This window comes from Sordaria macrospora, chromosome 6, assembly GCF_033870435.1.
Source record: "Sordaria macrospora chromosome 6, complete sequence".
NCBI lineage: Eukaryota > Fungi > Ascomycota > Sordariomycetes > Sordariales > Sordariaceae > Sordaria > Sordaria macrospora.
This window is the reverse complement of record NC_089376.1, coordinates 1,969,948-1,982,154: the sequence shown is the minus strand read 5'-3', so window position 1 is coordinate 1,982,154 and position 12,207 is coordinate 1,969,948. Positions and strand designations below refer to the sequence as shown.

The 12,207-nt window shown below is 52.1% G+C and overlaps 4 protein-coding genes across 4 annotated transcripts; 3 read left to right on the top strand and 1 right to left on the bottom strand.

The window, feature by feature from the left end:
• Positions 1–547: 547 nt before the first annotated feature.
• Positions 548–2,244, bottom strand: SMAC4_06426 (uncharacterized protein). The gene is made up of 3 exons (XM_003344723.2): positions 1,758–2,244; positions 1,560–1,693; positions 548–1,504 (listed from the first exon to the last, which is right to left on the bottom strand). The coding sequence occupies exons 1-3, from the start codon at positions 2,015–2,017 to the stop codon at positions 1,359–1,361; spliced, it is 540 nt and encodes a 179-aa protein (XP_003344771.1). The 5' UTR covers positions 2,018–2,244; the 3' UTR covers positions 548–1,358.
• A 428-nt stretch (positions 2,245–2,672) lies between these two features.
• On the top strand, positions 2,673–6,153 carry SMAC4_06425 (uncharacterized protein). The gene is made up of 3 exons (XM_024655832.2): positions 2,673–3,671; positions 3,737–5,475; positions 5,503–6,153. The coding sequence occupies exons 1-3, from the start codon at positions 3,511–3,513 to the stop codon at positions 5,847–5,849; spliced, it is 2,247 nt and encodes a 748-aa protein (XP_024511657.1). The 5' UTR covers positions 2,673–3,510; the 3' UTR covers positions 5,850–6,153.
• Positions 6,154–6,518: 365 nt separating this feature from the next.
• On the top strand, positions 6,519–9,094 carry SMAC4_06424 (uncharacterized protein). The gene is made up of 3 exons (XM_003344721.2): positions 6,519–6,752; positions 6,899–6,982; positions 7,088–9,094. Exons 1-3 carry the CDS (start codon positions 6,732–6,734, stop codon positions 8,594–8,596), a joined length of 1,614 nt encoding a protein of 537 aa, XP_003344769.1. The 5' UTR covers positions 6,519–6,731; the 3' UTR covers positions 8,597–9,094.
• Positions 9,095–10,135: 1,041 nt separating this feature from the next.
• On the top strand, positions 10,136–12,100 carry SMAC4_06423 (uncharacterized protein; the record flags this gene model as incomplete). Its single annotated transcript, XM_003344720.2, has 4 exons — positions 10,136–10,390; positions 10,594–10,840; positions 10,952–11,412; positions 11,521–12,100. 4 exons carry the CDS (start codon positions 10,136–10,138, stop codon positions 11,608–11,610), a joined length of 1,053 nt encoding a protein of 350 aa, XP_003344768.1. The 3' UTR covers positions 11,611–12,100.
• Positions 12,101–12,207: the final 107 nt, after the last annotated feature.

Below are 12,207 nucleotides of genomic sequence, written 5' to 3'. Positions count from 1 at the left end.
AATTCTCCAGTAGCTCTTCTGTAAGCTATATAATTATTTGATTATTGTATATAAAAGATGAAATTATTAATATTTAGTTTATAAGTAGGATGATTTAATTATTTAGTTTGTTAGTTAGTAAATAGGATTGAAAAAAGTAGTGTTTAATAGCGTATAATTGATAGCAATCATATAAAAGAGAGGGTGAGTATACGATTGCAATAAATAATTTGGGATTGGGATTTATAAGTAATTAACTAATTGCTAGAGGATCGCACCCCCTTAAACTCCTATTTAAAGAGTTAGAGTATTAAAAAACCTGGAGGATATTTCCAGAGACCTCCGTAATTAATTATTATTATTACTATATTTGGAGAATATTTTTAGGGATTTCTGTAACTTTTGTAATTTCCATAGTTAATTATTATGATTATTATATTTGGAGGTTATTCTTAAGAACTCTTATAATTGCTAAATGCTAATATTTGGGAGATATCCTTGGGGACTCCCGTATACGCCGGTGCGTATAATAGCTTTTACGAGCTATAATAATTTAACTAATAATAAGAACTGATTAAGGATTTGGTCGGCTAATAATAGGACCGGATTAAGGATTTAGTCGACTAATAATAGGATTGGATTGAGAATTCCTAGACCAATCATAGAACAAACAATTTATAAGGATTAATAATAAGAGTTTGACCCTATTAAAGAGAAGTTCCGCTATGCTCGCTTACTTCGTGTAAACACTTCTTTCTCTAGACTATATCAGTTGCGCTTCAATAAATTCAGTATGGAATGGTGTCCTCGAGACATCGAGTCTTTGTCCCTTTCAGCCCTCCTTTGATCGGTTCGGGTCCGAGAGCCGCTCGGTGCCTGGTGCCTGATGCTTGGACAAGGTGAAACTGCAATCTATATGCACAGCGATAATGGGAACCCAGGGGCCACGACAGCAGCCGCTTTCTCTCACGGTGCCGTAAGCAAGCAAGGTACGGACTGCGGATAGGGTAGGTAGAAGAGATAAAGTGGCTTGTGACAGGTTGATTGACGAGGCTCGTTGAGGACGGATAAATCTCTGTCTCGCCCGTCTTTTGACATCATTGGCGGACGGTAAGAACTCGAGGCTGCAGGTTGGCGGTTTGGAAAGAGATGCAATGCTGTCTTGATTCACAACATGACGCACGGCATTCCTACCAAGATGAAGAGCAAAGCGTGAAACGGGAGCAGTAGCCGGTCGACGTTGAACGGGCACCGAGACAAGGACTGGGACTGGGACTAAGGGGCTGGAAAGGGTATCATTATGTTGGTTGAGGTCCAGCTGCCTCGCTCATTCTCGGTATCTCCTTGGTTGTGTCGGAAAAAGAAGGGGCGATGGGCTCTCAGTTGGTCTGAGGAGGGAAGCTGGCAGGCGCGGATCTTCCTGAGGCCTGGATCTTGACCCACGTGAGGTTGGTGAGGAAGGCCCAGTTGCCATCCCACCGATCCAACATCTCAGTGGTCTTTTCGTTGCTAAGGTCGGGAAGGTCTGTACAATGGTCAGTAACAAGCTATCCCTCGTAGGAGAGACTTAAAGGACTGACAGAAACCATCACGCTCCTCCTTGTGAAGCGCCTCCATCTTCATCCTCAAAAGATCCTCCTTGGTGCTGGGAGGCCTGCCCGAGCGACGAGCCTTTTTCATCTCGTGATACTCCTCATCATGCTGATGGCAGAATCTGGGAAAATGGTTAGAGACGGTCCTACTAGGGTGGCACTGGCACGATCACAGCCATCACTCACTCGGCAATCTTCTTCTGGATGGCAGGGAGCTCAAGCGGCTTGTTCTCATTTTCACGAGAAGCCTCCTGGAAAAAGGCAATACGGGTGATCAAAGGCTGGTCCCTTTTGCGCCTGGCCTCGGACATCTTCTCAAGACGATCATCGCGGACCTGGGCCTTGTGAAGACGGCGAGAATCGCGACTCTTGGCATGGAGGGCTTCAATGTTACCGCCCCTCTTCTTGGCGATGGCCTTGCGTGCTTTTTCGAGAGTCTTGGGCATGGTGAAGAATTTAGGTGGTTGATTGTTGAGAGATTGTGGTGATGGTTATTTTGATGGTAATGATGAAGGAAGGTACGTATATCAGCAGGTGAACTGCACGGACGGGACTTGTCCTCTGGCGGTTGGGATGGAATTTTTCGATAAGCGGCCAGCACTGGGGACGGTGGGGCACTGAACCTACCGATTAGACGCTGTCAACCGTTTAAGTGGTTGCAGCTTGGGTGGGGTTCAATTGGAGAATTGAATGTCTTGGCAGAGAGCTTCGGGTTCGAGCTGTTGGTGCAGCTAAGGGAGCTGCTATCACCAAGCGGACCCATCACCAAGTACCTAACCGTAGGTAACCTATATCTACCACATAACCTGCTTCAATCATGCGGTTTCCGCAAGTCAAGGATCTTGATGTAAGTTTTGATCCTGGAATGCAGACTCATAGAAGCATAAAGTTAGCTAAACTCGAGCCATTGACATTCACAGGAAGCCAGACTGGTGGGAAACCACAATGGGATGAAATCATGGTTCGTAGAGTCAAAGTAGGTAGCAAGGTATTGTTTTGTACACAAACACAGCCAGTACTTGGATGCCCCTGAACGCCCCGCATGGATGAGATGGATCAGCGATTGACAGGCATATTGCCTGGCGATTTGGTCGCGGGGGTAACGACGCGGTACGCGCTTTCTCATTCTAGAAATGGAAAGCCTGCCCACCCCAGGCATTTTTACGTCGTTTTACGGGGCGGGAAGGCGTGGATCGGCTCCATTTTGCCATTTTTTGCACTTGTAAATTGAACCTTTTTGGGTTCAGGTCAGTCTCCAGCTGGTGGACTGCGTTGCGGCAGTGACTGCCATTCCACCCACCAAATTTGCCTGCCAATTTTTGCCCTTCACCGGCCCTATCGCCTGTCGAGATGGGACGGCAGCAGCCCTTGTCAGTTGTCAGGTTGTCCCCGCCCAGATTTGCTTCACACTTGCAACTTCACCTTGCCTTTTCCGTGCGCAGCAACCACTGACCTCACACCTTTCCTCCCTCGCTTCAAATTCGAGGTCGTTGCAATTACGTCCTCCAAACTCCCCTCCAGCACTCCAGTGGTCTGGTCAGGATTGCAGGACTGACAGCCATTCAGCAATATCGGGACTACCGCCATCGTTCGCTCAAGTACTCTTGTCTATCACTCATCAAAACAAAACAAAAACATCGACAAAACAGTGGGTTGGCACATCGTTTGCGACTCGCATTAACGCATAGCATACTACCACAGTACGGATTTATACACGCGTCCTCGACTGCAGGAACTACGCCAATTCTTAGATACTCGGCCTTCCCCATCATCACCAAACCACCCGGCACTCGATAACTCACCGCAATTGCCGCTACTGGACCGGGAGGAGTGCTCTATGGCCTCGTCAGTCGCGTGAGCCTTCGTTCAACTTGTCGGTTGCTGCAACCTGCCGCTCTTGTCGACGAGTCCGTGACGCGTTTCCGTCACCGCAGCAAAGATGGGTATCAATGGGCTTCTTCCCCTGCTGAAATCCATCCACCGCCCTACCGAACTCAGGAAGTACGCGGGTGAAACTCTGGGCATTGACGGTTACGGATGGCTTCATCGAGGTGCCATCGCTTGCGCCATTGACTTAGCTCAAGGCAAGCCAACCCGCAAGTAGGTTCCAATCGAGGCTGTCATACACTGTCTGGACCCAATACTGATTTGCAACACCTAAAAAGATATGTCGACTATGCGATGCACCGCGTCAAGATGTTCAAGCACTTTGGCGTGACTCCATATGTTGTCTTTGATGGCGACTATCTGCCCAGCAAGGCCAAGACGGAGCTGGATCGCGACAACAGACGAGAAGCAAGCAGGAGGACGGGCCTAGAACTCCTCAAGGCCGGCAAACCATCACAAGCCCACATTGAACTCCAAAAGGCCATCGACATCACACCAGAAATGGCCCGCCATCTGATCGACGAGTTGAAGAAGGCCGATGTTCCATATGTCGTCGCGCCGTACGAAGCAGATGCACAGCTTATCTACCTTGAACGCCAGGGCATCATCAGTGGTGTTGTCTCGGAGGATTCCGACTTGTTGGTTTTTGGAGCTAAGCGCCTCTTGACCAAGATGGATCAGTACGGACAATGTATCGAGATCAACCGCAGCCAGTTTTGTGCTGTCCGAGAGATCTCGTTGACGGGATGGACGGATGCCGAGTTCCGCCATATGGCCATTTTCAGCGGCTGCGACTATCTCGACAGCCTTCCCAGCATGGGTCTCAAGACGGCATATCGTATGATTCGAAAGCTCAAGACACCTGAACGTATCGTCAAGAAACTCCAGTTTGACGGCAAAATCCGAGTCCCCGACGACTATCTCGAACGGTTCAAGCAGGCCGAACTGACTTTCATCTACCAACGCGTGTTTTGTCCAGTCAAGCAAGCGGTGGTGTGTTTGACAGAACCCGACGAGTCCATCAACGTCGACGATATGCCGTACATCGGCGCACCCATCGATGCCAAGCTAGCTCGCGCCATCGCTGCTGGTGATGTTAACCCTATCACCAAGGACCGGATCACTGTCACAGCAGCCTCCCCCAGCAAGAGAAGGATCAGTCAAGTCTTCAGTTCTGCTTACGGCGAAGGCAAGAAAATGGGAAAGCCTATCGACCAGTATTTCAAGGACCGCCGGATTCCCCTCGGAGAGATGGACCCCAACTGTTTCCACGTCGAGCCTGACAATGGTGAACAACAGGCCACCACCGAACCTCGCCCTATCGTGTTTCCTTTGCCGAGGCCGTATGTGGACGAGGTGGGAACATCGGCAACTCCTTCTCGCCGCTACGTAGCTCAAAACAGCCGGCGCAAGAGCGAACCTATCTCAAAACTTCTGGCTTCATTTGATGACACCGCCAGCGTGACATCCCGACGACAGACAACCGGAGCAGGATTCGAAATCTTCACGGACACCGACCCTGCGATCTCCACAAGACCGCCAAAGAAAGCGCGACTGTGTGAAGACGCACTCTCGGAAGATGCCGTCACTGCTACCCCCGAGAAAAGTAAGTTCTTCCCTCAAAGCAAGGCGAAGAAGACGGCAGCTAGGAAGTCTGAGTCTTTTATCATGTCGGATGATTCAGTCGAGGAAGCTTTCCGGAGCGTCCCGGATGCTGTGTGGAGTTCGTCAAAGGCTCGTCGTCGGAGCGGAAAGGTTCAGTTTGTTGAAGAGTCACCATCCTCTGAGCCGGTATCTCAGGAGAAGGAGCACGAAGAGGTGGAGGAGCCAACTCTCCCTGTGATGCCAGTTGCCACTCTTGATGCCACCAGCGATACGAAAGACGAAGTGGAAGTCCCTGGCTCATCACCGCAAGAAGACGTCATCAAGAAGACTGTGAAGACCCAGACCCCGCTGGGCCCGCGGCTCCGACAGTTCTCGTATCAACCAGGTAAAGCCGGTGCTCGCATTGTCAACGGTCTACCCACCCCTTCCTCAACCCAAGAGAGACCCGCTGCGGTGCGTAGATCATCGTTGAACCCGAGCAGTCCCATGTTGACTCCCTTGCAACGCATGGGAGCCCGGGCTCTGAAACAAGTCACGCCCCGCGCCACGCCTCCTAGCAGCATTCGCGCACGTAAAGCATCCAAGCCAAGAGAGTCTCTCGGCTCCCTCTCGGTGGATCCCGCCGCCATCCCATTGCCTCTCGTCGACCTTGCTGAAGTTAGGGCCCTGAACATGCCGCTTCAGGGCAGCGAGGATCAGATCATCCCGGAGAGTGATGGAGAAACCGAGTTGAGCACAACAGCCACTCGTCCGCGACTCAACTTGTCGCAGTTCTTGTATTCGTAAGGTTCCAGTCGGGCTTTCGGGTGTATATAAGAGAAGCCAGATATGTGTGCATAGCGCTCGGCGTACCGGTAAGGAGAAACCCGCCTGGAATATGGATCGGTTCGGACGGCACTATGGTTTTTGCTGTAGGGAACAAAGGAAACATAATGGACTAGGATGTTTTATGAAACCAAAAAAAGGATCATGAGAAGAGCAGGCTAAAGTATATCAGGAAGAACTTCTACCGATTGTTATACAGTATCATTGATGGGCCATTTTGTTGATGGCCCTGGTCAGGAGGGTAGTTAGCTCACTTAAGTAGGCTCGGTAGGAACCGAACAAATTATGGTAACAATGATCAACGGATGCTATCACGACAGTAAAGACTTTTGTTATGAGACATACCATCGTCAGATTCAAAGATAGATTCTGCTGATGCCTTGTGTAGGTATACGGTTTTGACTATACAGGCAGAGCATCCATGGTCGGGCAGTGGGTGCTGGGAATTATGGCCGCGATAAGATCGCCAAGATGCACAATTTCACCGCCTTTGGCAGAATTGCAGAACCGCAAGGGTGAAAGTGTGGGGCAGGGGACTGGGGGGCTCCACACTGATGGGAACAATCCACTAAAATTCCACCGCAATCCACTGGCGACAAAAATTCATCGACAAGCAGTCGCTCGACCACAGACGACCCGCCCTCCACTATCTCAATTTTTCCACCTGGGTTTCGTTTCGATACCTCGACATACCTCGACCATTATTCCGCCCGCCTGTCATCACCACCCATCGCAGCGAAATTCCAAATCCGCATCACGATCTTGAATTGCTTGAGTCTCTACATTTAGCGACTCGCAACCGATAAGGTCGACTCGTACAAGCGAAAACAAGCGTGTGCAAAGATGGCGGATACCGATTTGCAGGTAAGCAGACCGGAGCTGGAATGAACACAACCGATACGGTGATACCCATGCCAATGTCCCTCAAGCCTGCATTGGTAGTTGTGGCCAAGCTCGGATGGCGATAGTGTTCCGAAACGCTGACCATGCCGTCTTGCGACCACGAACAGGAGCGCCTGCGTTCTCACGCCCAGGCCTTTGACGGTCTACTGTCGCTGATCCCAGCCAAGATGTACTACGGCGAAGACAACAGTGTACGTTATACCCCAATACCTCACTATCCTTCAAAGACCCAACCGTTAGTGTTGGTTGTCAATGCCCTTCGACCATATCGCTGATCCAAAGTACCCCGCCCACAGGATCAGTGGAAGAAGAAGAAGCAAACCAAGGAGCAGGCGAAGGCTGCTAAGAGGGGGAAGCTCGATCCCGACAGCGAACTCAACCGCAACGCCAAGGAGGTCATGGAGGAGCGCGCCCGCAACAAGCGCAAGCTCCAGGAGATGGAGGAGAGCAGCACTGAAGACAGCGACATCGACCTTGAAATCCCCTGTGTCGAGAAGGAGAAGCCCCTGGAAGGATTGAAGAAGAAGGTTGTCAAGGAGGATGCCGAGACCGAAGAGTCTGCGCCCAAAAAGCAGAAGCTCTCCGATGAGGACGACGAGACTGCCCCCGCCGCTGAAGAGGTTGCCGACGAGACCCCCGCCGAGAAGCCGTTGAGCAAGAAGGCGCAGGAAAAGGAGGCCAAGCGACTCGCCAAACTGGCCAAGCAGGAGAAGAAGAAGGCCAAACTCGAGGCGAAACTGGGCAAGACGGAGAAGAAAGACGACACCGCCGAAGAAGTCAAGCCTTCCACCGAAGCTAACGAGGACGACGAGAACGACGATATGGCTCCCATTGATGTGTCTGGTCTTGTAACAAAGGAGGACGAGCCCGAGTCCCAGGAATCCGCGCAATCCTCTGTTTTCGACAGCCGCGATAAGACCGGTTCCGCCGAGCCCGCCAGCGCCAACACCTCGATCTCTTCCGCCGTTCCCCCAGCCGATAAGCCCAAGTTCAAGCTTCCCGCCGACACCACCGTTCTCCGCGAACGTCTCGCCCTCAAGATTGAGCAACTCCGTGCCGCTCGTAAGGTTGAGAAGGACGACGAGGGTAAACCGATCCGCACCAGGCAAGAACTTATCGAGATGCGTCGCGAGAAGGAGGCCAAGCGCAAGGCCCACAAGCGCGAGCAGAGGCAGAAGCAGAGGGAGGAGGAGGATCGTAAGAGGTCAGAGGCTATTGCCAGCTCGCGCAACTCTCCTCTGAGCATGCTCAGCCCCAAGGACGACGTTGAGACCAACTTTGCTTTCAGCCGTCTCGGCTTCTCGGATGGTGTGCAGCTTTCTCGCGACGCCGCCTTCGTCAAGTCCGACGGAGCCAAGAAGAAGGGCCCTCTGGACGCCAAGTCCAAGCTTGCCAAGCTTGAGGCTCAGAAGAAGCGCCTCGAGACCCTGCCTGAAGATAAGCGCAAGGAAATTCTGGAGAAGGAAACGTGGCTCGCTGCCCGCAAGCGTGCCGAGGGCGAAAAGGTTCATGACGACGAGCACCTCCTCAAGAAGGCTGTTAAGCGCAAGGACAAGGCGAAGATGAAGAGCGCCAACGAGTGGAGAGAGCGCAAGGAGGGCGTCGCCAAGGCCCAGTATGACAGGTCGAAGAAGCGCGAGGATAACATCCAGAAGAAGCAGGATGAGAGGAAGGCTCGCAAGATGGGCATCAAGGTCAAGAGCGGCAAGGGCGCGCCCAAGGGTGGCAAGAGCGGAGGCAAGGGTGCTTCTAAGGGCAAGAGCAGACCCGGGTTCGAAGGCGGGTTTGGTGGTAAGAAGAAATAAGCGTCGGATAAGGTGTTCAGCAAGGGGTGATTTGTCTTTTTGGAGAGAGAGATGTTGATACCACTGCTGCTGCATAGCGGCAGATTGCTTGGGAGGCTGGCATACCCCTATCCTTTTTCCCATTTCTTCTTGCCATTGTCGCTACGCACATATTTTTTCTTGGGAGGGGGCTAATTGGTGGTGTTTTTGGCGTTTGTTATCCTTCATGATTCTTTTTATTTTTGCACGGTCGGAAAGGAAAAAGAGATCACATCACGCACGTACATATCACAACTGGGCCAGATCACAACGAGCGGTTAACATCATGGCACCAGGCTGGGCAAGCCTTGTCTTTTGTTCTTTTCATACTTAGCTAGCTTTTAGTAGTGGTGGCGAAAGGGAGGAGGCAGGGACAGGAATGTCCCCCTTCTTCTTCTTCAGCGAGGCAGCATCTTCAGGGAGTCAAAAAGTGATTATCAGCTCATAAAGATCTTTATCTCTCGGTTGTTCGGTGACTTCAATTGGTGATTCCATTGCACAGTTCGTCTTGCTGCTCGACATAACCACGATCCATCAAGGAACAGGAGCATCTGATGCCGAGGTGATCTCTGACTTGGCACAGAGGACTAACAAATGCGAGTGTACCCCAAGCTTTCAGGCAACCGTGAATTGAGGTGCTGTTAGTGCCGGGTGGTTGGTTCCTATTGCAGTCCTAGCTAGAGCACTAACACGGCATCTGGAAGCCGACTATGTACTAACAGCAACCGACCTCATCGCCACCGGAATTCCTCGTGTCTCGTCGCACAAGCTTAGAAGAGGCTAATTACTTCCTTGCTAGCTTTGGACAAGGCAACAGCTATCCTACAACGTGTTTTTTGAGAATATCCAGTAAATACATTGTTCGACTAAAGTAATCGCCAACTGCATCGAGTTAAGGTTTAATAGAGCCCCTTTGCGCCGCAGGTGAACTGGACCCTGAGATTGGCTCTTGCCCCCATCAGACTCCGCCGTGCGGACCGGGATCCTTACCTTTGGACTTTCTTTGACCGCTGCACAAACAGAGTTCCTCGCTGCGCGCTGCCCGTGCCAACCAAAAGAGGGACCCATCAAGCATCAACCCGTTCCCGAGTGGTCCTCCTAGAGGTAGAGCCAAGAGAACACCAACTTACTAGCGAACGACAAAACACTTCGCATCATCAAGAGCCGCGCCGAAGAGCGGTTTCTCCCCCAAGAAGACAGCGAGACGACGACACACGAACGAAGGACCTCCACGTCCGGGACGACCGACCGATCGACTACTAGTTCTCTCTACTAGTCGCCTTTTTCCCTCTGAAACAACAGGCTACACCCAGGGCCTACCGAATCCGTACCCATCCCAATCCCCAATCCCAACATCCCCACGTGTTACCGCGAAACCGAAATTATTTCAATTCCCCCTGTCAGCGACAACACGGGGAAATAATACCAAGCACGAATACACGCCCACCCTCGGCCGACGACATATTCGCTTCGCGCCGCCCTATCATCATCAGAAACATCCCGACCACCTGACACAATACCATGGCATCAACATCAGGCTTGACCCGGCGCAGGGGCGCGGGAGGAGGTGGAGGCAGCGGCGACGCCGCCGGCGGCGGCGGCAGCAGCACTCCCGACGCGAGGGAGGTTGGGCCCGACACGAGCTACGAGACGGGCGAGAACGGACACAGGATCGCCTTCGACCCCCGCGACCTGAGCGAGAGCGCAGAGAGGAGCAAGCAGCCTAAGCTAACGCTGATGGAGGAGGTGTTGTTGCTTGGTATCAAGGATCGCGAGGTTTGTCCACCCACACGTCTTTATATCTCTCTCGGTCTTGTTACACCATCCCTTTCTAAAAGGGCTGTCTGTCTTTTGACTTGCGCTTGAGTCGACATTTGTAATGCGCCATGTCCATTGCTCCTTGACGTTTTCGCGATTTGGGAATTCGGGCATGACGAAGCGAGAGACAACACGGCTAACCAGACATTACTACCCATCAGGGCTACCTTTCATTCTGGAATGACAACATTTCCTACGCTCTGCGCGGATGCATCGTTCTCGAGCTGGCCTTCCGCGGCCGCATCAGCATGCAAAAGGACTCGTCCAGGCGGCGCTTCCCCCTGGCGGACCGAATTATCGAAGTCATTGACGACACTCTTACGGGCGAGGTACTTCTGGACGAGGCCCTCAAGATGATGAAGACGAGCGAGAAGATGAGCGTCAGCTCTTGGATTGACTTGATGAGCGGTACGTTTATCTTTTGCGTTACTTGACCCCGTCTCACCTGTCGTCCACATGCTGCTACACACATACCCACCAAAGGCAAACAAACAGCTAACATGACATGATGTTACACAGGCGAAACCTGGAACCTAATGAAAATCGGCTACCAACTCAAACAAGTCCGCGAACGTCTGGCCAAGGGTCTAGTCGACAAGGGCATCCTGCGCACGGAAAAGCGCAACTTCCTGCTGTTTGACATGGCTACGCACCCCGTGGTCGAGGGCGCCGCCAAGGAGGACATCCGACGGCGCGTGCGCAACGTGCTCACCCAGCGCACCGTCGTCATCACCCCGACCCAGTACCTGCCCGAGGAGCTCGAGTTCCGGTATGTGCGGACGATCGCCATGGTGTGCGCGGCGCACGCGGCCAACGTGCTCGAAAACGCGCTCAGCACCCTCGGCCATGAGGCCCGTGAAAATGCCTTCAGCATGGCGGACGAGTTGCTCCTGCAATATAGCCAGTGGCCGTTTGCGGCGAGGCCGTTGCCTGGTGGGAATGGAGGGGTGGGGGCCAATTTGCCGCAGGTTATCAACGAGGTGAGATCCTTTTTTTTTTCTGACCCCTTTTGGTTTCTTGAGGATTCTTTGGAAGAGAGGGGTGGGAAGTAGCATTTGCTAACCATGTTTTATTTGTGACAAATACAGGAGGTCAACAAAGCAAAGGACAAGGAGCTCCAGCTCGAAGTCGTGGCGGCTTGCTTGAGTGTATTCACCCGTCTTGACTCTCTGCTCTAGATGATGGCGCCGACGGAGCATCGTGAGGAGAAAACAAACAACAACAACCCAGCGCTAGTAGTAACGGACAAGAACAGGCGTGGGGGCAAGACAACCTGAAAAGCGAGAATGAGTGACTGAATGAAAGCTGGAAGCATAAGGATGAAAGGTCGTCGGTTATGTGTGTGCGAGCGAGCGAAGCAAAGCAAGCGTCAATTAACCCGCCAGTCAAAGGTCGGCAATAATCTCGGTCCGTGTCGGTCGACATTCAAGACTCCCTCCTCCGTCCGGAGGGGGAACTCAGCGCATCATCTTCTCTCGTTCACAGCCAGCGCCTTGTCTACCATCCACTACCAGTACCAGTACCAGCAAGCAGGCACTGCGCAGGGGGCCTAACTATTTTACTTAACCTAATATCTTTAACCCCCGTCTCCTTCCTTGTATGGTATGGTAGGGTAGGCATGATGGAAATTTTTATTAATTTGCTTACTTTGCTTGCAAGGGGTGGATGGGGAGGGGGAGGGGGAGGGGGAGGAGGAGGAGGGCTGGACCGTTCATTGTTGGATGGTGCGGTGCTTGATTGAATGGGATGAAGGTGGTGATTGATGGATGACTGGT

What these genes read in the sequence shown, in the direction of transcription:
- SMAC4_06426 (XM_003344723.2), bottom strand. Translation starts at nt 2,017, where the DNA reads ATGCCCAAGACTCTCGAAAAAGCACGCAAGGCCATCGCCAAGAAGAGG. An exon ending in ATCCAGAAGAAGATTGCCGA is followed by an intron (nt 1,694 to 1,757) that starts GTGAGTGATGGC and finishes CCATTTTCCCAG; the next exon opens with ATTCTGCCATCAGCATGATG. An exon ending in GGAGGAGCGTGATGGTTTCT is followed by an intron (nt 1,505 to 1,559) that starts GTCAGTCCTTTA and finishes ACCATTGTACAG; the next exon opens with ACCTTCCCGACCTTAGCAAC.
- SMAC4_06425 (XM_024655832.2), top strand. Translation starts at nt 3,511, where the DNA reads ATGGGTATCAATGGGCTTCTTCCCCTGCTGAAATCCATCCACCGCCCT. An exon ending in CAAGGCAAGCCAACCCGCAA is followed by an intron (nt 3,672 to 3,736) that starts GTAGGTTCCAAT and finishes ACACCTAAAAAG; the next exon opens with ATATGTCGACTATGCGATGC. An exon ending in CGGTGCTCGCATTGTCAACG is followed by an intron (nt 5,476 to 5,502) that starts GTCTACCCACCC and finishes CCTCAACCCAAG; the next exon opens with AGAGACCCGCTGCGGTGCGT.
- SMAC4_06424 (XM_003344721.2), top strand. Translation starts at nt 6,732, where the DNA reads ATGGCGGATACCGATTTGCAG. An exon ending in TGGCGGATACCGATTTGCAG is followed by an intron (nt 6,753 to 6,898) that starts GTAAGCAGACCG and finishes GACCACGAACAG; the next exon opens with GAGCGCCTGCGTTCTCACGC. An exon ending in ACTACGGCGAAGACAACAGT is followed by an intron (nt 6,983 to 7,087) that starts GTACGTTATACC and finishes CCCCGCCCACAG; the next exon opens with GATCAGTGGAAGAAGAAGAA.